This window comes from Antennarius striatus, chromosome 14, assembly GCF_040054535.1.
Source record: "Antennarius striatus isolate MH-2024 chromosome 14, ASM4005453v1, whole genome shotgun sequence".
Classification (NCBI taxonomy): domain Eukaryota; kingdom Metazoa; phylum Chordata; class Actinopteri; order Lophiiformes; family Antennariidae; genus Antennarius; species Antennarius striatus.
Window position 1 is genome coordinate 11363973 of NC_090789.1, and position 25614 is coordinate 11389586.

At 39.1% G+C, this 25614-nt stretch overlaps 1 protein-coding gene across 2 annotated transcripts in view; it reads left to right on the plus strand.

Moving 5' to 3' along the window:
- Nucleotides 1-254: 254 nt before the first annotated feature.
- Nucleotides 255-25614, plus strand: part of khdrbs3 (KH domain containing, RNA binding, signal transduction associated 3) — a 92026-nt gene continuing 66666 nt past the window's right edge. For both annotated transcript variants that reach the window (XM_068333520.1, XM_068333521.1), the window contains exon 1: nt 255-462. In XM_068333520.1, coding sequence (XP_068189621.1) covers nt 372-462 — 91 coding nt within the window. In that variant the 5' untranslated portion in view covers nt 255-371. The remainder of the gene's footprint in view (nt 463-25614) is intronic.

Sequence of the window (25614 nt, forward strand, 5' to 3'; positions counted from 1 at the left end):
GCGTGTTGCTCCGCCCCTTCTCCCGCCCCTTCTTAGGCGCTGGGACCAATCACTGCCTCTGCCTCGGTTGAGCTCTGGATACAGCGGAGCCAGCTTTAAAACGCCTGTCCGACCAGAGAGGAGAGGTTACCTCACGTCGGCTGTGATGCTTAGAGCGGCTCTTGTGGTTCAGCAAACACCTGGATGGGATAAAACCTCCCGCTCACATTTAAGTGTTTGTCTTGTGTTCCGCGCGGTCTGAGTAATGCTCTTGTAGCGAGAGCGCAACTGATATTACAGCGTTACAAAAATATTTGGAACTAACCTGGAGCAAGTTTTTTTTTTTTTTTCTTTCTTAGCGTAAAATACATTTGAGTCGTTCACCTGGAGAAATGGAGAGCGAAAAGTACTTGCCGGAGCTTATGGCAGAGAAGGACACGCTGGACCCGTCTTTTCAGCACTCCCTCAGGCTACTGGATCAAGGTAAGTGTCCGCGGTTAAATGTGGAGCAAACAGCGGTGTGAAAACAGCTTGATTGTCCGCCACGGTGCTCAGTGCTGGGGTTCGATGCTGTCGCTGCAGCCTCATGACTCTCCCACCCGCCTACTTCAAGTTCTAAATAAGATATTTGTGGATCTACTTACAATTCCAAACAAAAATAGCACTTTACATTGGGTTTGTTTAGCAGCTAAGGCTTCATAACCATTTTCTGTATTCAGTAAATCACGGTGACTTGTGCCTTGAGTCACATCAACTTTTCATTTGACCTGGACAGACATTAACTCCTGCATGGTGGAATCTTTGCATCTCCACAAGAGATGTATTCTCCATCTTTAACAAACGTTAATTAATCATGCAGATTTCAAACTTAATATTTATTCCAAAATTGTATACATTTTAAGTTACAGGAACAGCCACTATTTTATGAATTGGGAGGAATTTGTGGAAAACCAATAGACATCCCACTTTGCAGGCTGCAGTCTTCTCATCCCGTGCAGACATATGTCTGCTGTGGTGCACGAAGTAGAGTAATCACACTCTTATTTAAATGTACATGTGTTTCTTCCTTTAAAGATGTCGACGTGAAATTCATTTTTAAAAGGAATGGAGCAGCTACAGCAGCAGCACCCTCAGACACTTAAATTAATCCTTTGCACACCCCCCCCCCCCCCCTCCTGCTCTAAACACTTCTTCAGCCCCATGGAGCTCCTCATGTGGGAAGTGTTGTAGCATCCAAGTGCATCCTTCAAGTACCACTCACGGGCTTTGTCAAGAGTCTAGCAGAGTGTTGTTGGTGTTAAATGTAATAGACAGAGCAGTACGCTGCTGCAATCTAGTTCTGTTGGAATTCCTGGATGCATCTCCTGAACGCTTGTTGTTTTATTCTCACAGCAACGTCATCTCTTTTTCCTACTTTCTAAACTTTGTATCCTTTTACAACTCAGACGAGACCCCTTATTAAGGATGCATTGTTTAATTTAATTTATTAATTTAATTTATTTTATTTTCTATAGTGACAAAAAGAATGTATTTTTCTGTGTCACCCTCTAAACCATCTAAATATGTATACAGGCTTCGACATGTTAATTATACACTGTGATATCTGCTCAGAAAATGATGAGCCTTAAAACTCTATCAACTTTGATCAATTGACAATTGATCACATTTACTGAATAATTTAATCTCCAGTTTACTTTGTCACATTGGTGTAGTCATATTTCTGTTTAATGGGATTTATTTGTGTCATATCTGTATATTCTGTAGTTTTACATTTTTATATATTTTGTTTGTTCTTCTTTGCTTGCTATCGTTGTCCTCAGATGGGTGATGGTAAAATAATAAAGTCTGATTTAAGAAATGCAGTGCACTGTGCTCCACAGAAAGGAATGCAATTTTTTTCCAGTTTTAAATTTTGTACATACTATTTTTAACAGAGAGATGTTTTAAATGAAATCCACTTACATCAAGGATTGACTGTTCCACTATTTTTCTCTGGGCTGGTATGGATGTGGATCACTGATTATCAAGGAAAAATCTTTTCTTAATGAAAAAGTTTAAAATAAGAGTAACTAAGTACAAATTCAAAGTATTATTATTATTATTATTATTATTATTATTATTATTATTATTATTATTATTATTATTATTATTATTTTATTATCTCTACTATTACTTTTCCACTCAAGTACCCTTTACAGGGACATATCCTGCACCATATTTATTTAATAACTTTAGTTTACAGTTACAGGGTGCATTTTCATTATCAATACATTTAAGTACATAATATACTGTATATCACTAGATTATGCATATGTCACTGCTGTAAACATAAACACTGGCCAGCTAAATGGTCTGTCCCTAATCTCCATGTAAATTCACTATCCTCTATTCATTGAGTGCATGTTGGGGTAATGGATATAATGGTGTGTCAGTGTCGATACAGATTTGAGTCCTGTTTGACGGCACATTTACTTCTGTTTTCATGGAGCAGATTCATGTACAATACAGTAAATTCATTCCTGACTGTGCAGCAGATAAGGCTTTGTTTTACTCAGCACCTTTTGTTATCAGCTACTGCTGTTATTCAGATCTGGGCTAGTCTTTTTCCTTCTAAGAACACATATCCTCCTCACCAAGATAGGAGCTCTAAATACTTAATGCCAGAAAGAAGCTTTCCAACCACTTCCTTGACTCACTCTCTTAGACTCCTACATCCTGTACTGACACTGTCTGCTGTAGAAAAAGACATGATAAATATTGGCCATTTCCCAAGATCAAATGAAAATAATGGAATTCTCAGAACTGGAGACAGCACAAGACAAAATAGAATTATAGTGTCAATGTTCCCCGGGGAATTTCAAGCATCCAAGTAGTTTATATAGTTCTTGATGTTTCAATCAGGCCAGCCTGTGATGTGCCTGGTGGGGGCAAAGATTGCAATTGGACACCATTTTAAGTACCAGAGTTAATCTGTGACATTTTATGAAGCAAGCACAACTCTGCGGTGCACAAAATTTGGCCGAAAACAGTTTTCTACAACTCCAGAACTGTAAATACTGTTATCTCTCTCTTACACAGCAGATGGAACACGGTGCAGCTTAATAGAGCACTTCTTCTGCCATCTTGCTGATGAGTTCTAGACATGATTATGCAATTGGCATGGGAGGCAGAGAACAGAGCCGGAGTAACTAGAGTTACTGCATGCAAGGCTCGAATATGAGATTACTCCTGGTCTGGAGAGACTTCCATTCAGGAGAAATTAGCGGAGCATTGTGTTGGAAACTCGGGGACAGGGCAGTCTGCTTTGATAAGTTTTGGCCTTTGCAGAACTCTATTCCCAAAAGACCATGTCTCAGCCGCTGTGACAAGCTTCTCACAGCAAGCAGCAGACACTTGGAGCTGGAAAAATATCTTATGCCAAAATAAGAGAGAAGCAGGACCAGCGACTTACATGGAAAGAAAAATCCTCAGCAGCATACTAATGACAAGCTTGTACAGTAGGTACCTAGACATATTGAATGGGATGAGGTTCAGTGTAAATCAGTGCTACCTTGCAGTAGATGAACATAAAAATGCGTAAAGCAACACTGGAATGTAAAAGTGCACTAAGGACCCTGGAAACAGGAGATTGACGCAAAACAAATTATAATTTACGGAGGAAATTCAGTTATTTGAACTTCTTACCAACATTCTAACAAAGGAAATCATCTGAACGCTCTGACTCATCCTCTGCCCTGATGTCCTCAGCAAATAACATTGTTGTTATATTAATGAAAAATAGAGAGAATTAGCAAATTAACTAATGCTCAGAAAAGCATTTTTGATCAGCAATATAATTGGCTTCGTCTGCCCATTAGTAGAGTGAGTCTAATCACATTTTACTAATACAAATACCCATCACAAAGAAGAGTCATTTCTTGAAATTGCCACACTTCTTCTGAAAACTCTCTAAGAGACAAATTGTGATATGTCTGCACATTTCAGTGATTTTTGTATAGTAGAGAATCTGCAAAAGTTCTTTTTTTCTTTCAAAGAAATAGTATTACTTTTGACCAATATCCAAATTTACAAAATCACCAAGTCTCAATTTTCAAGTTATTCCCTGCAGCAGATACCTTCTGTTTGGTCAGTGTGAAGAAACAGAGCAATGAACAGCCCACTATGAATATTTCACCACCTTTGCCCGTTTTTGGGACATAAACTCCTTAGTGAGTTCCTTTTAAACAATATGCCTTACCAGGATCCCAGCACAGTGTTTGCATTAAATTAGGATCTTCAGAGTGCTTACAAGCAACTATTTTTTGCAAAAACACACATTTTTTTAACAACCATAACAACTTACATTATCTGAGAAGTTGTAGGAAAGTATCAACGTCATATGACGGTCTGTTGCTGTGTCACGTATTTATATCTCATCTCAAACAGAGGGTATATTTAGTTGTGCTTGAGTTTTGCCCTAAGTTATAATGCCCAGAAGTGAGCTAAACTAAACTTTGGCAGAGGTTCAAAGGCAGAGATATTGTTTTGTTGAGCAAACTGCTTGATAGCGATAATAATCTGTGTTTGGTGGCTGGCCGACACGCTGATACACACAGTGAGGTGGAGGCTCAGACGTAGTGTTGGGCCTGCCTGAGGCTGAGAGCTGACTGGTGATTTGACCCATGGATATACGTAGTGAACTTGCAAGTGAACTGTAAGAGGGCAAACAGGGGAGCTCCAGCAACCTGCTTTGCATTCAGATGTGTAGTGGCAACCTGCTTTCAGAGTTCAATGTCTGCTTTGGTACAGATTTCACTGGCACCACTGTAGGCCTGGGCTGACAATGACAGACTCCAGCTATTAGACCTAATGGCACCTCGTTTACATGATGCAATGAGTCACATGGTTGCATTGATTTTATTGCTAATGTAGGATGTATGTTCTGATTACAGACCCTGCATTAAGCCAGTAACGCTGTGAATCAGGTTGTTGTTCCCAGCTCAGATACATCACTTGAGGACTGTAATACCTTGAAATGTCAAATGTAGCATTGATGCGTTATCCATATTCTTCTGCATGTAATCTTATTGTGTAGTTCTCTTTCAGAAGTTGTCAAATGCGGAAAACACGTGAAGTCAAATGTATGTGATCATCAATGTCTGAGTTCTGCTCCAGTGAGAACTGGAGATTAGTTGACTGCCTATATTCATGTGTTTGTCTGCAACATATCTCAAAAAGTTATGAATGGATTTTGATGCATTTTTGTGTATGGTAGTGTAGAGGGACTGCCTTGCCACTATCTTCAACATTGTGAGATGTGACTTTTATAAAGATTTTGCCAATTTGCCAATGCTGATCAAGGCGGCATGGTTAACTGGCCGTTCCAAATTGGCTGTAGGAGAGAGTGTGACACGTGTTACTGTGCCTCTGTGTGGCGCTGCGGTGCACTTGCATCAAGCCCGGAGTTTCTACCGCTTCATGCCCCAAGACAGCGTGGATAGGCTCCAACTACCCGCGACCTGCGCATGCGGATGAAGGGGTTAGAGAAAATGAAAGAATGAATGCATGAATGCATGAATGAATGAATGAATGAATGAATGAATGAATGAATGAATGAATGAATATGCCGATCAGAATACACCTTCACTTTTCACAGTAGGTTCCAAATCTGGATCACAATTTAGTTAATGGAGATTTAGATTAGTATTTGGACTTTTATTAATTGCATTTAATCATCTCCAGGTACTGGTTCAGTGGTTTTTCCTTGCCGCTCTGTAGCTACTCCATAATATTCTATTCAATACCACCACCATATTGCAAAAGATACAGCCTGCACCTGGCACAAACTCGCCTTGGGCTCAGCTTGTTGATTTAATGCTTGGACTGTCAAATTTCCATGTTCAACATGCTGTTCTGGTTTAAATGCTGCAGTCATATTTCAGATACCACAAAGACCTCCTCCTCCTTCACCTACATGCATACATCGCTGAGGGCTTGCCTTGAGATGTCTGCTAGGAAGTCTGTCCAAGAGGAGATTCTCAATTAAGGCGGCCAGCCAAGGCAGTTTAAATAATGCAAACTGCACTTGTTTAGGAGAGAGTATGCTGAAAGCTGATATTCTGCCTCTCAAGTGTATGCTGCTAGATCATCAGTTCAATTTTAAAATCTTAACAACTTTAAAAGTGCAATTAAAAACTGTTTTTTTTGCAGTGTTACTTTACAAACAGAAAAAAAAAATTCTTTTGAAATCCGAAGTTTTTGACTCAAAACTTTATGGATTAAAATTTGAATGGGTGCAAATTTCTCTCTTCTGATTATGGATGCTCAGGAGACCTTTGCTTCAGTCTTTATTTTCAATGTGACCAGGCAGTTCAAGGCTTTACCAGCAGAAAAGATATTCAGAGAAGCCCTTGCCATCTTCTCTGCATCAATTACAGAACCATCAATAACCATTTCATTGGACGATAATGCACTCTGCAGTCCTGCCCAAGACAGGATGCAGACATACCAGGATTACACTGGATTAGTTTGAAAAGCAGAAGATGTCCTCAGACTGTATCAATCTGTTTACTGTGCCTGAGGCTGAGAGACAATGGGAGATGGGGATGGAAAAGAAGGGAGTGTGTTGGCACGGCTGTAGCAAAAGCAAGAGTCTTTCTCCCCAGGGAAAGGTTATTTGTAGGGGGATTGTACCAAAGTCAGTTACAAAAGGGAAAATGCAATATGGAGGGAGGGAGGTAGGGAAGGAGGGGGACAAAATGGAGGAGTGAGATGGAATGAGAGTTGAAATTGAAGAGAAAAAGCAGTTCTTGGAGTGCTGTCATGTGTTGGTTATAAATAAGGAAAGATGCTTTTTAAAAGAAAATATAGAAACCCCCAGGCTACTGGTAACATCTGGGTTTATATCATGTACCTCAGTCTCCTCTTCTATGAATGCACACTTTCCGAGTGTGTGTACTGTACTTAAAGGTGAAAAACTGGAAGGAGTGGTAGGTCTTACCCGTGACTAAATCCTTGGTGTTGATGCTGGGATGAAAGACAACTGTGATTTCCCACATCCTCAAAGGATAGGAGTTGTTTGAATTCATTGCTTATTCAATTTTGACACTATGGAAGCTTTCCAAACACACTGCTCTCTGTATATGTGCACAAATATCCTTTTATGATGAAAGTGTTTTATATTGGTGTCAGATTCAGCTACAATTGAAAGGTACTTTCAACACAACTCCTTATTTCCTGCACTAAACTCTATTATTAGAGTTAATATTTGACATTGGAGTTTTTTATTCTTCATTTTGAAAGCCTCCCTTTTACCCTAGCCTTGATCTCCCTGTGACAGCTCTTGCTTCCTTTTCCTCTTTTTTATGTCATTTTGTGTGGCTGGCACCTCAATAGAGTGGATTGCACTGGATTAGCTTCTCCGCCTTCCCAGCTGATCCGATCCATTTTGTGTAATCCAACTCAATTTAATTATGTTTATCGTTCCACCTCGCTGGTGCAGAGGAGCAGCAGCACACCTCCACCAAGATAAGCCAGGGGACCTTGTGCCTTTTTGCTGGCAGTGTCTGCCTCAGCTTGTTGCTTTATAAACAGATGGTGTAAGTCACCTACACTCTCAGTAAATACTGTGTTATGTACGATATTATGATTCACATCTCCCCTTAAACATCACCATGACATGGAGAAAATTGCCAAGGGTGACGAACATTATCTTTTATTTAAGGACAAATAGAAATGTATATAATTTAGCTGGCTCTCTCTCCTGCCCCCTTGGATGTAAAGAGCATTAATATGCCCACAATGTACATAGTTTTCTATAATACATCTCTGAGTGTAATCTTTGGCATTTTCAGCGTTTCAGGAGCTCACAATAAGTATGAAGGATGTTTTTCCAAGCAATCAGTGGGCACAGATCAAGGGCTCATGGCCATGTGCAAAATCTTTTCTCCCTTTCAGAATATAGCATTTGTGCAGCAGAAAGCATTATATTTTGTTGCGGGTTAAATGTATTCATGCTATTGCGGACTGAAATCAAAATTTCTGTATGGGCGAGACATGCCTCCAATCCAGTCTCACACATTTGAAAATTTGGTGTTGTTAACCGCAGTGTGCATCAGATGTTACAGCACAGCAGCTATGAAGATAGAAGAAAACACCTTTCTGTTTTCTGTCCTGAATCTTCCTCTGTCATCTGCACTGCCTTTGTAAAAACACAGTTTCAGAACCCTGAGATTAATCTATAGTCTACGACTTTTTCTATTGTTAGGAACAAGTTTTCTGTTGCACATTTTAATAATTTTTATTCAGTGTTTTAATCAGGGATATATCTAATTGCTTTCTTTTCCTATATTATAAATACTATACTTTATGTTGAGCCTGCACACTTAATGCTGGTCTCATTAGAAAAGACTATGTTTCTATTACTATAACACTTATTAGTCTTTCATTTTTGATATTGTAAACATGGTGAGGTACAGGACAGGGCATGTCTTTAATGTTAAGGAGTTAGATGTGACTTTGGCAGGAAACCTAATGGGTTCTTAGGTTGTATGATGTGTTGTCAGCCCATCTGCTCTGCCTGAAAGAGGACTGATGTCACTGCTTTATAAAAGTGATTAGTTGTGCCAATATCAAAGGTGACATATACTTTGTAATTTTTTCAGAGACTACCGGACATTAGACATATTGAGCAGATATCCATGATTTTCCAAAAGAATATTTGCAGTTGATCAAATGCTCTGACAAAGAGCTGCAGGCTTTTGTATTCAGTGTACATGAAGGTGATGTGTGCTTTCTGAGTTTTTGGAGCAAGAAAATGTTTTCTTGAATGGAGACAATAAAGAGATAATTGCTCATTCACCTCCTGCCATTACACTTTTCCCTTTTTAAATTTTAAATTCTTTATAATTTTATTGACTGTACTAATCCCCGATGGGAAAGTAGGAGTCCACTCTACCCACAGGTTAGTAGTTGCATGCATCTATAACACACACATGCACGCACGCACGCACGCACACACAAACCCACACACACACACACACACACACACACACACACACACACACACACACACACACACACACACACACACACACACACACACACTCTGTCGCTGAGACACTGCTGCTCCCTATTGGGATGCTTTGCTCTGTGCGCCGTTGCTGTTTCAAGTGTCTGATATCAATGCCTATTTGTGTTACAACTCCCTTTGTTTCAACTGCTCGTCATTTGTGTCAGGACATTCTAAGAAATAGAATTAAGAACAAAAAAACGGAACGTGAGTCCTGGAATTTTTGTGTGTGTCACTGCTACTTTTGTACAGTGAAGGATTGCATAGCCTAATTCTGATTAAAAAGAGGGTAAAGTTAATTTTAAGTGACATATATGTTATGTATTCTTATGAAAAATAGAAGACAAAATACATTTTATATGTGTATCATCATCTCTTTCGTCAGAAAAGCTTAAAATCTGCGCCGCAGCAGCTTCCACATTCAGTGGCCACATGGGCGTCATACGTCACTGGTGCGTCATACGTCACTGGCGCCCAACATAGCTTGGCAGCCATAAGAAACAATGCAATCCACGACGCGATTAACTCCAAAAATATCATGGTTACCTGCACGGTGAACAGTTGTGTCAACAGAACATCAACAAAAACACAAAGACAAGGACCTATCATTTCTTAGAATATTAATTCAACACAGTCCAACAGTAAAGAATGGCGGCTAGCTCAATGCTAACATAATATGGAAAATCCGATTGACGGGCTAGTACATTAGCATCGGTAGCTCGATTAACTTTTCCATACACACAGTAAACCATCTCGCGACTCATCCCAGGTGTCTTCGTCTGAATCACATTCTGACAGAGATATCTAACTAGTTATTTATGTCCCGTTTTGGTTTACTGTCACTGTTTACCACTGAATGTGGAAGCTGCTGCTGCGCAGATTTTAAGCTTTATGACCAAAGGGCTGATGCTACCCATATAGCATTTATTTTTTCTTGTATTTTTCATAATGATGAACAACATATATATCACTTAAAATTAACATTACCGTCCCTTTAATAAAGCAGTGTCCGCATGAACCATGTTCTGTACATTGGTATTTATCAGCCTGTTAATGTGTCACTATTGTTTAAATTGGCCATAAAACATTAATTATACAGTAGTCTTATAGATGGAGCATAAACAAGGGGTCAAACAAGGATAGGTGACCCCCATAACGAGCACATAAAATCATACTGTTTGCTGGTGTCTGACAATCCAGCTGATAGCTCATATGTGCTCCTTCGCTGTACCATTTGGCAGCACTTCTTGTTAAAGTTTGACCTAGGATTGGCCAATAAGAGGCTTGTTAAATTTTGACCTGGAAGTGTCTGTCTGCTTGTTAAACCTTTGCCTCTCTCTGAGGCCATCATTAGTCTACAGAAAGTGTCTGGAGATTGTAGAGGGTCTATTTTTTGTATGCTTGACAAAGCAGAGGGCCGATGGTTCTCACAAAAGCAACAGATTGGAGTTTACGGTAAATTATAAAAGACTTTTGTTTTAATATGGTACAGATGCTCTGCAAACACAAATTGTGTGAGCTGAGAGAGCTTTATTCTTATTTGTATACTGTCAAATCAAGGAAAGAAATATTGCAATAGAAAATCAGTAATCCCTCACGCATTCGCACATCAACACACGCGACCTCACCTCATTGCAGATTTTTAGTAGGTAGTCACGTGATACTGTACACGCTTTCTATTGGCTGACGGCATCCGGAAGTGCGCTCCGTTCCGTAAGTCTCGGAACGCATCGCACTTTCGTGAGACATGTAAGTTCTTTGAACAGTTGATAAGAGTGTGGGAAAAGGTAATACAGATAGAAGGTAGTTCAATACCAGTATGGGAATGGTTCATAATGTTTAAATTACCGTAAATAGTAAACTAAATAGTTTAATTCGTTATTCGCGTGTGGTTCCTAGAACGCATTAACAAGTACACACTTTGTTCTTTCTTGAAAATAGACATTCAACAATATATCTCTGGAAATTATTAAGTGGAACTTAATATGAAAAAAATTTGACTCTTGGTGACATTTGTTAATTTAACATTTACAACAAATGCTCATGAATGTTAATCAACTTTGTGTCAAACAGAACCACTAGATCAACTTATTTTAAGCCTCTTTGTCAGAGAGGCTGAAACCATTGAAGATTAAAAAAACACTTCATTACAACTATTACCCTACTGATAATACTTAAGTTACTCTCAGTGAATCCTATTTAAAGAACATAAACAATATTGTTGTCTTTCCCTCAATAAATTCTGACTCCCCTACCTTGTCAGTACCACTCAGCTGCAGCTCCCTTTGTTTCCAATTGAAAGCACACATATATAAAATCAAGAAACCAAAATGGGCCACATCACCAGACTATGGAGCCTTTTCTTTCCTCAGGCTTGAAGGGCTCTAAATTCAGCCTCCAAACACCTTCGCAAAAACTAATTTCAGTTGTCAGAAGTGGATTATTTATTGATCCATTCATTTAATTCTGTTTTTATGAGGGGCATAAAATCATGATAGTTTCTTCTGTAAGCTAGGCTCAGTAGTTTCCTGAAGATGCTGCTCATTGAGGATTTTAGAAAAAATAATGAAAAGAGCAAAATTTTTGGGGACTGTATTGTAATAAATATTATGTTCTAACACAGCGTGGAAGTGAGAATGCGTGAGACTGATTTCAAATTACATATAGTGTGTGTATGCTCATGGTAATATAAAAATATTTCACAAAGATGTGGTTTACTGGTGTCTTTCAAATAGGATTCTAAAAACGATATGTCTCTACTAGCAGGAACCCGTGGAAATTCCACAATAAAACAATAATGTCAGACTTCATACCAAACATAGGAAAAGAATAAGTACCTACATTGTTCTATGGAGCTAACGCTATGCTGCTAATGTGGAGAGCTCCAGCTAAACAATTGCCAACTGACGCTAGCCGAACTTTTGCTGCAATACAACGTGAGACACGGTGATATCATGTATGCTAGCACATATTCCTTCTAGATTACTTTACTTCCTGAACAGTGATTTTGACATTATATTACAACTATAAAAGTAGACGTTTTTGATGATGTAACTTTCCAGAGATGGAAACATCCTGTTGCGAGCGTTGGACATCAGGAACCAAAACCAGCGGGACATCCATTACGGTGCCGACACCACCCTAACCTCCGTTGAGTCTGTAATCTGGTGGAGAGACTTTTCAAAATCATTAGTACATAATGGTATCACAGTTGGGATTCAGCTCGTCTTCATCGGAGAAGCATTAATAAACTCAGCAGAGTCTGCAGCAGAAACACAACTGGACAATCTGATGACATTTCCTTGTTTTGGCCATAGATTGGTTGTTGATTGCGTACATGAGCAATGCTGAAAGGAATTTTAATAGGCGGGCAAAGCGAAGCTTTGATTTCATCCTTTTTGGTTGAGTTTTGCCCATCTTCTTGATGAAGGTACAACAGCATTTAAAAAAGTTTTCACCCCTTGTCGTTCACGGACGGACGTCACAAATGTAAATTTCCCTTTTGGGCAAAGCAGTCATTGTGTAAATGGCCATACTTTTTGTACACTCCATATTCATTGGCTCTGACTAAGTAGTGCTTCTCTTTTTGAGACACAATCCTTTCCTGTCTTTCAGTCGGAGTTTCACTCGGAATATGTTGCCGTTTTCTGTCTCATTCCTGCTGTTTGGACTCTCTGCTCAAAAACATGAAAAATATTGGAACAGTTATTACACTGTAAAATTCTGTGCAATGGGACGTCCATGTATAGTTATTTCTTCTCCTAACATAGCAGATGCCTTACGCCATGGTATTCACATGATTCCCTCTGGCAGCAGCGCCGTGATTGGTTGAGAGTCGTGATTGGTTTGGCGCTTGGTTGAGTGGGTAGAGTTGGTAACAGCGTGACAAGCGTTAGACTTTCAAGTGAGCTTATTCAAGTATATAGGTGGGGAGATGGCAGGGAAGACCTTTTAATAGACCATAATTGATTATGAGTTCAAGGATAGTTTTGGTTTATTCATGGGGTTTGTTTGTGAAACAAAGGACAGTACCAGTCTTTTCCTGTAAGTATCTTCAATAGTATCTTCACATTTTCAAGACTAATTGGCAAAACATGTTGTTTTCTTTACATTATCCAGCATCCCCTTCACAGAGATATTTATTGAACTGACAAAAAGACTGCAGCTATCTATTAAATAGCTCATTCATTAGTGATGGGATGACAAGTATCACTGCTCAATTCATCTATGTCATGTGCAATACAACTCCGCAAAGGATGATTGTAATTATAGTGAGCCTGCAGTCTACAGTCAACACGTCCTGAGCTGGTGCATCGATGGGAGGCTGCAAGAGGTGAATGGATAAAAATCAAGTTTATAGATCTGTGGTTCGCACGCACCCAACCCTCCACTGGAGGGCCGAGGTTTTAATTGCCGTCTGACTAGCGTTGGTCCTCTGTGAAGATGTGCCACACTGATATGAGAAGGAGGAGAAGGAGGGGGAAGGAAGGTTTTTTTCTTTCTGTGGTTGTTGTATTGACAGCTTCTCATCCTGGTGGAGCTGATAAGAACACAGGATTGAGTGGGGGAGGGGGGTACAGAGAAGTGGATTACATTTCAGAACAGGAATCTTTAGCTATATTTTGGGGGTCTGAAGGACCCATGGTCACATCCAGCATCCGCCTTTATGACACGTTGGAAAATATCAGAACAGGTGGCATTCTTGAGTAACAGGCCTATAAGCAGGACTATGTGCCAGAAATGTAACAGCTGCATGTGAGAGGAGCATCATTTTCAAAATCAATGAGGGAAAGTGCATTGATTTATAAAAGAAAACACAAACACAGGGGACCTTGCTGTTCGCTTTGTGTTAGGTCACTTTTTCAGCATTGCATTATTTAATGGAGCCGCTGCCCAGACACATACAGATGGAAACAAGGAAAGGAAACATACACCCCTTCTAGTTTATTTGTTTACTATTTGTATTGATGCACTTCATTAAACAATTATTAGCCTAACACTTTTTAAATCATAAGTGCTGAAAAGGATTATAATTAAGAATTTTTAGATAAACAAAAGCTATTGAAGGCTGATACCAAGTTTTGCATTATTTCTTCTGAAGTTTGGAATATTTTAGGATTGTTTTATTTTTTTAGTGCATTTGTTTCGATTTTAAAATTTTACTATGGTTATGACTAAAATAGAACACATATTGAATTATTAGTTGTATTCAGTTTGGCATGGACTAGATAGACCCTGAAGTCAAAACAGCAGAAACAATGTTTATAAAAACATCTGATTCATCTCTCATCTGGTTAGGGAGGACCTTCTGTGTTTGATGGTAGGATCATTTCATAGATCAATATGTGATGTGGAACAAAAGCCACATATTGGGGTACAGTATTACATGCATCTAACTCTTTTGTACTGTAACATCACTGCAAACACTTGACTTGTTGCTCCCTTTACTGTTTTACACATACTTTTAAGGTAACAGTGCAGGAAGACAGATTGCACTATACAGTATGTGCCATAGATTTCGCTGTCAGAACTACATTACCCCCACTGAGCTCTTCAGGTTGCCCAGTGAGAGATAATTTTGACCCCTGCTGAGAGGGAAGAGCCCAGCTTACAGGAACCACCTTCTGTTCATCATTGTACTCAGTTAAAGTCAGTTCCTTCATAGTTAGACAGGGATTTCTGTGGTTGTGACATTTTCGTAGAATTTTCTCCATCTTTGTAGAGAAGAATTCAGCTAGCAGCCATGGAAGATTTCCACTTAGGTTTTCCCATTGGGTTTGAAATTCACATTATGCAGAAATTGAGGTATATGATTCACAGAGGAATCTAAATCTTTTATGTCTTCTTCTGTACCATATGGTTCTTTGAATTATATCCCAGCTGTCGACTACATTGTCAGCAACTGCTTTATTTGTAGTGAACTGAAGTTCTTCCATCAGATAAAAGGTTGTTTTTTGAGCACAGCCTGTTTGAATGTACCCATATCAGAATTCTTCATATGGAAAAACGCATATTTGCTTTATTTCTTAATAATGCAGTGACAATAACATTCTTTATAATTACAATGTTTTTGAGACAAGTGTCTCAATCAATTGTGATGTACTATTAGAATGTCTATGGACCACATCCACTAAACTAAATTTGATTTTCATTGCTTAAACCTTCTCCATAGATGATGATGTCAGTTCCTATTTTTTCTTCTCTAAGGTTTCTTCTGACAACAGAACAAACACTCATCACACTGTATACATAGCTGCTAGAGGTTACTCTCCTTGGAGCACAAAATGATGTTACGTTGTATTTTTATTTTTTTTAAATTTCTAATACTGGATTGATCCCTGGAGGGAAATTATTTGCATGTGATTCACATGTATGTATATATATATATATATATGTGTGTGTGTGTGTGTGTGTGTGTGTGTGTGTGTTGTGTGTGTGTGTGTGTGTGTGTGTGTGTGTGTGTGTGTGTGTGTGTGTGTGTGTGTGTGTGTGTGTGTGTGTGTGTGTGTGTGTGTGTGTGTGTGTGTGTAGGCCCTGAACACACAAACACACACAAAGGTGTGTGCCACTCTACCTCCCCCTGTACGCATGCAGGGGGAGGTAGAGTGGCGGGCAGCTCCTGCTTGGTGCGCCCTAATGAGCAGCTTATAAGGGGGATGGCGCCTTGCTCCGGAGGTGAGCTGACACCTCCCACTGTCAGCTCTGGGTGTTTTTTGGGCTGGAGCAGGAATCGAACCGCCCATGTTAGAACATAGGACGACCTGCTCTACCGCCCACTCTACTGCTGAGCCACTGTCGCCCCATGTATAACTCATAGTGAAATTTATTAGCTTGGTACAGAGTTCATTATGTTTAACATTTTCCTAGTTTACACAACTGAATTTATACACATTAAATTATTGCTTGTTAAATAAAGTCATTTACATGTGCATGCAAAAAAAGAGGTCTTTTCTCCTTAGCTGTGATGACTTTCCACCCTAACTACCTCCTCATTTTTCCACTCTACCTACAGTTCTTTCAACACAAATAAACCCCCTGGCAATCGGTAGTGCCTGCCTCATTATCATATTTATTTAAAGTATCATATGACCCATTTCATTCGAACATTGGTTCCCCTCGTCATGATTGAGTAGTTCCATATTTAAGGCTAGTCTCCAGAGATGCTGCTGTGCATATTGGGAGCATTACTTTTAAGCATAGTCACACGCATGTCCTTGTCATTGAAATGAAAAGAGAAATATTTCTGAAGATGCTAACTAAGCTTTGTTTTAGATTACAATAACAGCATTATTACAAATACATTGAAAAACTGTAGACTATAAAAAATGAGACCTGGATCTTTTTATGGATGGAATGTTGGAAATCCAACTCATTCGATCAATGATCTGTCATGTAAGCAATATGAGATGAAATACAGAATATGTTGGCCGCCGGCAAGTGATATAGTATAAAGAGTCGTGATGGTGAAAGGAAAGGGCTGCGGTGACGCCCTTTGTAATGTGACCACTCTAATGGACCACATCTGATGAATGGTCATGATGGCTCCAATAATAAAAGAAGAAATCTGTACGATTGCTAGGTTTACACAACGGTGAAAGCTTGAATGGTTGAATCTGTCACTAAACGACTTGAGCGTGGTCACAATGGCCTCTGTCCTGTGACTCGTAAAGGAAGATTAATAGCAGGCTCCCAGGCCATCTCCGATTGGAGTTATTGAATGGTTTCCCTTGGATACTTTACTCAGGACTTGGTCACGTCTAGGCTTTATTGATCTGCTGCTTGCAAATTTATGGTTATGTTTCTACAATTGTCACAAAGGCAAAAACAATGCTATTTTGGCTGCATCAGTTATTGACTTGATGTGGCTGCGGCAGTAGTTCTCGGCTTTGTCACCCCTGTCCCAATGGGTCGAACCCTCTCCATTTGTGTTAGTGTGAATGTCATTGCTGTTACTTTATCCATGCAATTGACTGTGACCTTCACAGTGCTTTAATTTTAGGAAGGTTTACTGATAACGGCACTCTGGTGTTTTAAATATATGCAGGTCACTTGAGTATGTTGAAGATTATACCAATTTCAGCTACATCATTTACAGACTGCAATGCTTAGGTTGAGTTTGGAGGCTGACTTGGAGTTTTACAGAATTTTGGATACCATGCAATGTTTTCTTTTGAAGACATTGCCAAACCTGCTGGGCCTGACACCCTAAAACTTCAGTGTTAAATTGATTTAACCTCGACTTCAGATTTAGGTCTCTTAACCTGACAAACCATACTTCAAATTTTGTCCCCACGCTTACTCGATTAGCTTCAATGCACATGGTTTCATTACCTCTGCCTTGGTCATATGACTGGGAGCTCTGGACTGACATTTCAACTGAGATATAATTAATGAGATGTGCATATCTCATTCTCTCTCCTGTTAACGTCTTCAGAGACCTTGTATGGAAGCTAAGAGCAGCAGGCAAACGGACAGTTAAGGCTAAAACTAGAGAGGTGCAGCAAGGTTAGAACCATGACAAGACATTTCATGTTTGCTCTTCATTTAAGAGGGCAAAAAACAACCTGGCTGCGTAAGCTGCTCACTTAACACGTTACATATTGGTTATTTGTTTAAGTTAGATTTCCAGATACTATATGATATGGAATCATAGAGTATGTGCTTAAACACATGCTTTTAGAAGCTACAGTAAATACACACAGCATGTATGCTGACCTGTAACAGAATTCAAGCAGCAAAACATTCTGTAGGCAGTCTTGAGCAGACTGAGAAAAAATATACAGAAAGAAGTCTTTACTGAGTGAGGTATATGGTTCAAGTACTGTCCTGTATGTCAACATCTTTAGGATGGAAAAAGATAAAAAAGCCTATATTTTATGTAAACTCTAACGAAATTGATTATCATGATACAGGCATCGCGCCTGGTGTTTCATGGGGTGGTGACATGGTTCACAGTTGAAATCGTTATACCCGACTCCAAGTTGAGTTTTTAGTCCATGTTTTAATTATTAAATTTTTTTGTATGCAGTTTCATTTTCAAATTCTGTATATGAAAATCAATCAGCCCTTCTATATATTTTTTAGAGGTTAGCTTTGCTCACTACTCTTTATGGTAAGCTTTGGAGGCAGAGGTCTAAATGTGCTAAAGTTGAATTCCATCTAAGCAGCTCTCAGATATTCTGAGCAGAGGTGGAAGAGATGAGACTACATTTTGTTCCTTAATCTGAAACCTGCTGCTGTGCTAAAATATGGAGAGCACCAAATGTCAAACATATGGTTTAGAATTTTTTTGATTCATTTTAGACCATCTAATGTTGTAGCACATTATTATGCAAGTTAAACATGCTTTAGATAACAGACATTCTGGAAAGGGGTCTGGAAAATACAATAACAGAAGCATTTTTTATAGCAATTTGCAAAAAGCCTTGTGGTAATGCTTAAAAAATTATACACACAATATGTTATATTTTTGAATAACAAGGTGTAAACATAGCTTGGCGCTACACAACAGCACAGTTGTATCCAGAAACATGCTTCTGGCACTTGTCCCACACTGTTTTGACTTTCACCACTTAACAAGTTTGTGATTCCAGTGGAGAGGTTCAAGAATAACTCCATTACAGACTGCTTCCTTTTAAGGGTTAGATGATATAATAAATATAATGGGATTATTTTTGTCTTTTAGAATCAATTCTGCATTTTTAAACCTTTCTGTGCCACATTTAAATTTAAATTACTGCAGTATAAAATTTAAATGTACAAGGTATTCTCTACCAGCAGCAGCACAGTTAACAATACAATGTGTTCATGACCTTTGGTTGGAGATTTTATTTCGATTATCACCTGTCTACAGTTGTTTGTTCTTCAGTAGTGTTTTGCGACCAGTAATTCACAGTGATTGTATACTTCAGTTATTTAATAAACACACTTTCTGTCATCGGTCATTGTCACAGCATAACACAAATCATGTGTGCAGACTCAAATAAATCATTAACCCTATAAGATGCTATTTAAATGTGTCCCGCTCAAGTCCCAACTGGATGAATCTAAAAACAGGGATGGGCAACTCCCTCCCATATTCCGGCTGCCTTGCTAAGGATTTGAAGTGGGTGGTAATATGCTGAGGCATTACACATGGTGTGACAGATTCCATGTTTCAGACACAGCTTCAATGAGTTTACTGTCAAGTGTATGTTAAGGGTATCCATGCCCTTCAGAGTTTAAAAATACTTCACATCATGGCTTTACATATGTCTCAGATCAAGTGTGACAAAGATTACTGCCAGGCAATAATTTGACCTAAACAACCATGTCTTACCCAACAGTTAAGACTATCAAAGACTGATTAATATTCCCTGTTTTCAGCTTTTTCTCACCTTGAATCCTACTGGTGCTGTTTTTCCATGCTCATTTTGCTAGCGTGATGTATCATGTCAGTGACTGAAACATACTGCAAAATATCAGTAACATGTTTCACATGACACTTCAATTTCCTCTCTGTCAATCAGTGCAACTGCGCTATCTTTCTTATTTTTTATGCTTCTGCTCGGCTGACATCCGTGACAGATATAGCTTTCAGTTACTGGCAAAAATATATGATTACACAAAAGGGTGTGCAAATGCATGTATGACTGTATAACTTTATTCACCTGTCTGCACGTTGTGTAGACTAACACAGCATTTTCTGTTATATTGTAATTATAGAAAAAGAACATACAAGAATTGTTATATTTGATTATAGGAACAAAGCATACAATGAAAAGATACACTGAGAATATGCACACACTAAAAATATATAAATGAATATCAAATGAATCATTAATAGCAAATTGTAGAAGTTACGCCTTTGGTACCGAGTCTGCTTTATCCAGAAAACAGAAACACAGTCTTATCTTTACTGTCATGTTGTCACCACAGCAGTTCTTGCTCATTGTCATGTTTTTCATTAATTGGTAATTGGTATTCACATGCTACTTGATTCATATACAGGCTTACTACAAAGCCCATGTACCATTTAAGCATTGTAAATTACATGTTGGTTTCGGATTCCAGACATAATTAGTGGTTGACTGTATTTAGCGGCCAACATGTTCAACTAGAACAAGGTAACTGATTAATAGCATGATGACTGAACTCACAAAATGCTGATGTTAGAAAAAAATATCGATACCAACATGGTAAACAACAAACTCACTCTGATTTTCTTTTTCTGTACTCAGTTATTCACATCTCAGACATGTTTGACAGATTTATTTCATGTAAGTCACGTCTAACTTATTTGTTACCCTGAAAAGTACAAAGAACGAGTCATGACAAGTACAGCACAACAATGGATGCTTGCAGATGAGTGATTCACTCTTTCAGGCATTTAAAAAGTTGGGTCAGCAAACTATAACATTGTAGGATCTCAAGAAAAAGCTTTATATAAGCAGCCATCAGCCCACCATTCCACTGTTAGCAACCTCAGGACTAACGTGAGTTGGCGGAGAAAACTACATGTGGTGCCAATAGAGAAAAGCACATTTGAAGAGATAGCACAAGCATATTAGGTAAGCAAACTAATTCATCAATTTCATAACACATGGGCAGCATTTAGGAAAGGTGCTGTAAATACAACACACACATAATGAAAGTGTTTACAGCACTGAGCAAAGCTTCACAGCCTTTCTGTGATTTTTAACTTGCTAACAGTTGCTGTGTATAAAAGAGCAGCCCTCATGATTTATGTCAACACGGAGGATCTAAATAAACTCTCGGTAAATAAATTCATGTTTACAGTAAATCCTTCACAATCTGACCATTGAGGTGGTGACTTCTCGGCCTTCGTACATGCCTGCTGTGGCCTCAGAGCGATTGTCATAAAAATGGTGTGTCCTGGCAAGACAGCCGGCGGCATTGCTGAGTCGACAGCCCCACTGTGTCCTAGAGTAGTCCATTAGCTTTACCTGCCCCTTTTCTCAACAGGATCCCCACAGCACTAAATGAAGCCAGGGATATTTTCATCTTCCTGACAGCCTAGCTGCGTCCATGGGAGATGGAGGTCTGTGCCAGTTTATATATTCTGCTGTTGTCTCTAATACTAATAAACAGACCCCTATACCATTCATTCAGGACTTAATGATGTCATTACAGTGAAGAAGGGGGTGCTCTGGTCATTTTAAATTCATAAACAAATGGCACTGATTTGTCCAAATTAGTGAACCTCTGCATTCCTTAATCCTTCTCCTGCAGCTACTGTATCCAGGCAACATCAGAAATGCAGAAGTGAAAATGTAGCCACGTTTCTACACAAGTCTACAGTTGCACCCACGCTCACAAACACTGTTTCTGCATTCAAATCAATTAAGGAAAGCCTGTTACGAGCAGTGTTACATTTGCAAAAGAAAGACACCAATTAAGTAGTAGCTTACCAGTTAATTTTAAGAAAAATCATGAAATTATAGGAAATACAAGATGCTCTTTTAGTTTAATGCTCTAGTGAGTCGAGCTTTTGCAGAATCACTCCCTAGTGAGCCTGTCTGATGTAGGCTAAACAAAATTGACTCATAGCAGGACTACAGATTCCAGTCAGCACCAGTGAAGTGATGGGTTTAGTGGTTGTGATGCAGCATTCACTTGTGCGACCAGTAGTCAGCGATCAGTGCTAACTTTTCTGCTCTGGCTAACTGGATTGATAACTGGGGGCGGCAGTGGCTCAGCGGAAGAGCAAAACGTCTTGAAGACAGGATCGCCCAGCCATTGGGGGTTCGAATCCCGCTCCCGCCAGAAGAACCATCTGAGTGTGAGCCGACGGTGGGAGGCGTCAGCTCACCTCCCAGCCACTGCCGAGGCGTCCTTGAGCAAGCCATCGTCCCCCCTACAATATGTTCTTTGGGGTGCGACCCTCGTACGCAACCCGTCACTCTGCCTCCTTGTACCTCTGTATGTCCTCCCTATACTAACTGCATGCCTACAGGCCCCTAGCTGTGTTCTAGGGCCTGTAACCGCTGTGTTTGTAATTAACGCATACAGTATATGTACATGTGAGGTGTAAAAAGAATTTCCCCAAGAGGGACAATTAAAGTAATGGTTATTATTATTATTTGGTAAGTCCTTCCTTCATGTCCTCAATGTTTTTTTTTTTTCCAATATGTGTATGCTATTAAGAGCCAGTGTGATTAATGTAATACACTGCTTTTAGCTCTTTCAATTCTGCCTTCAGATTGGAAGAGTATTGTGTACTTTACACATTCTCACACCTAGATACCAGGGGAGCAGCAGTAGTTGAGTTAACTAAGTTTTTGGCCGGGGACAAGCGGGCCCAAACGTTTGGAGTGTGAACTGGCAGTGGGAGGTGCCAGTTCACTTCCTGTGCGCTGCCAAGGTGCTCTTAAGCAAGGAGCTGCCCGCTCTACCGATCTACCTCCCCATCATTTGCATACCTATTTGTTCCTGTAAATCCTCTTTTAAATCACATTGAAGAGTTACACATATAAACATATAAAAGCCATACCAATCTATTAATGGCACTTTTGTGAGTCTGCATACTGTACATATGACTAGGAAGCATTTTCTCTCTCAGTTTTCTCTCTCCTTTACACAACAAAAGACATGGGATAAAAAAAATAAAGAACAGCTTTCTGCACAGTTTTTTTTATAGATAACAGGAAGTTGTAGTAGATAAACACATTAATGGTATTTGAGGAAATGTTTACTTCATGCTCACTACAAAGGAAGTTATTACAAGTTTACATTTACGCCACTGAATATATTTCATGGTTAAATGAAAAAAAAGCAAATCATTACATTTTTTATATGATCAAAGTTCATTCACTGGTATTTTGGTTTGTGCTCATAAGCATCTCAGACAGCATTGTTTTCCTCAGCTTTGCACATTGGGACCTAACTGAACCATCTGCTTACAAGCTAAATATTTGGAGAACAAAGACTCCAATCAGCAGAATGCTACCCCAGCACAAAGGCTATACCTGGAGTATTTATGTGCATTTTACTGCAGATGCTCGGGGAGAAATCTTTCAGAGATGTGGAGGAGTTGGAGCATCACCAAAGCCTTAAACCATGGTGGCCTCTACAAAACTAACCACCCACTCATGTTAAAGATATATTGAAATATTTCTGCCAAAAGTGAGACAGTAAAAAGAAAACGATGTACACTCAGGAGCCATACATTCACTCTTTTGTGTAGTGAATAAACCAATAGACAGTACACTAGACTGCGCTCACTAATAATTGATTTTCTTTTCTCTTTTATTAAATTGTACTAATTATTTTCTATTAGTTTTGCGCAGTTGTGCACTGACAGAAAAACCTTTTTCAGAAGGTAAAAACTGTCATCTGCTGTAGGTTCCCACTCAACATTCAAGCTGTCAGTGAGTGGAGTTCAATCAAACACTGCAGTTATCGTTTTCTTCCCTTGCCACAACTCCCCTGCCTCATTCAGTTACAGCTTTAATTTCCTCCATCATGATACTGTTTGGAGTCATGGAAAAGTTAGCGTGGCTGTGAGGACACAGGTGCTGAGAGCCAAAGTGTCATCCCCTTTGGTTTGTGGTCGATAATGGGACTGAGAGATTGTATGAATAACTCCATGAACCCTTTTTCATTTCCTTAATCTCTGCCCACAGGCCAGTCCAGTAACACTAAGTCATTATTTTCCATCTGTTTGGCTGCTACTTGATCACATGTATCACCTCCTGTGGGGCAGGATAAAGAAGGAAAGACAAATCCAGTGCACAAATGAAAAACCCTGTAATTCCATATCTTTAATAAAGATGGTGAACAAATCTCCTTGTTAAGCTTCATGTTGCATGATTAATTGCAGAATACTTTGTAACTTCAAATCCATGACCAGCTTGTGACCACTGGACCATAGAGGTAAAAGTAGTTGCAGAACAAATGCTGCATTCGTTTTGGGCTTTGGCCAACCATGGTCAAACAAAGAACCTCACAATGAACATATGTTTTTTTCTTCCGTTTTGTTTTTCTTGATCTTGTCGTCAAGCTGACTCTCCATCATGGCTCTTTGCAGTATGTTCTTTCACCACGTTTGATGTGCTTACTGTGGATCTGGTAAATAATTGGTGGTGCATGTCAGGTGACTCAGCAAACACCGATTCAGCGGGTCGACACTCAACCAAGCAGCAAGGGCTTGAAGTGAGGCTAAGCACTTGCAATTGATTTAATCACTTGGAATAGGAACAGAATATAGGGGGAGTCTGTTCATGGATCCTCCTGCTCTTAGAATGTTGGCCACATAGAAAAGGTTAATCAGATATGGAGACCTATTAGAAACTGTGTCATCAGAGAAGCAAGGGTTTATTTTCGAAAGGGATTGCAGATTATTCAATCAATAATGCCACTGGATCACCTAAGCGCAGCAACATACACATGTTTAGTTTGGAGATTCAGGTAATTCAGGTAAAATACACACACAGACACACACACACGCACGCACATGCACGAGCACGCACACTCGCACACACACACACACTAACTAATTGGGGAAATTAGCTAATTAGCTAATAGCTAATTTGTAATTGAAATTTGTCATAAGGTATAGAATAACAGTGTAGAAACAGTGGGACTATGTCAGATGTCAATGTTGTTGATGGTCATGATGAACATGCAAAGAATTAGGATTACAATTGAAAGCTGAATATGAAACTCCCTTTGAATTTTGAATTTTTGGTCATTGTCAACAACTTTTTCAGACTAGCAACTCTACTGTTTTGTTTCACCTTCATTGCTCTCATGGTGAGATTTTCTACCACAGCCGGCCGCTGTTAATAGTGAGTGTGTTCTTTGTTTGATGAAATAAACTTCAGGCTTTGAGAATTTAGGATTGACACATTAAATACTGTGTTTTTCTGCATTTTGTTTGACTGTTTTTTCTAAGAGAAAGGGCTGGATCAATGGAATTAAATTAACTTGTTAAAATGCCTTAAAATGATTAGTGTTCTTACAAGAACTACTTTCAGTCATTTTATTTCCAACTATTGTCTGTCAGAAAAAATAGGGGAATTCTTCTGGCGCCTCAGAGAGAACAAGATGCGTTTAGAAAGCGCTGACATGGATTTGTTCAGTTTATCTTCGTTTCTGTCAGAATGTAACTTTGCTATCTTTTCATCATAATCAGATTCGTTTTTATCAATGATTTGTTCCATTCAAATGTTGTTTGTTGGGAAACTTTATACCTTTTTCTCTTTTGGTAAATTAGTTTCACTGTTGATTAAAGATGCTTTTGTTGTAATGTTCCAATATTCAGTGTTTAATTAGCATCCATTTAGAGTATTTTTCATGAAAATGATCTATTACCCAGCTGTTACACAAATTATGTTACAATTATTTACAGCCAGAATTGTTTCATCCATAATCTTCCCTCTCTTTTGCTCCAAGACACACTTTCAGTAAATTTCTGAAACAAACATTTACCGAGTGATTTGTTGGTAAGTTTCTTTTGGGTTTTCATATCTTTCTGAAACAAATCTTGCTATAATGTAAACCTTAGACTGTGAACAGGAATACAGTTCCTATGATTGAATTACCGCTGATATAATTCATTACTCTGCAGTCCAGTGGTGATTAGC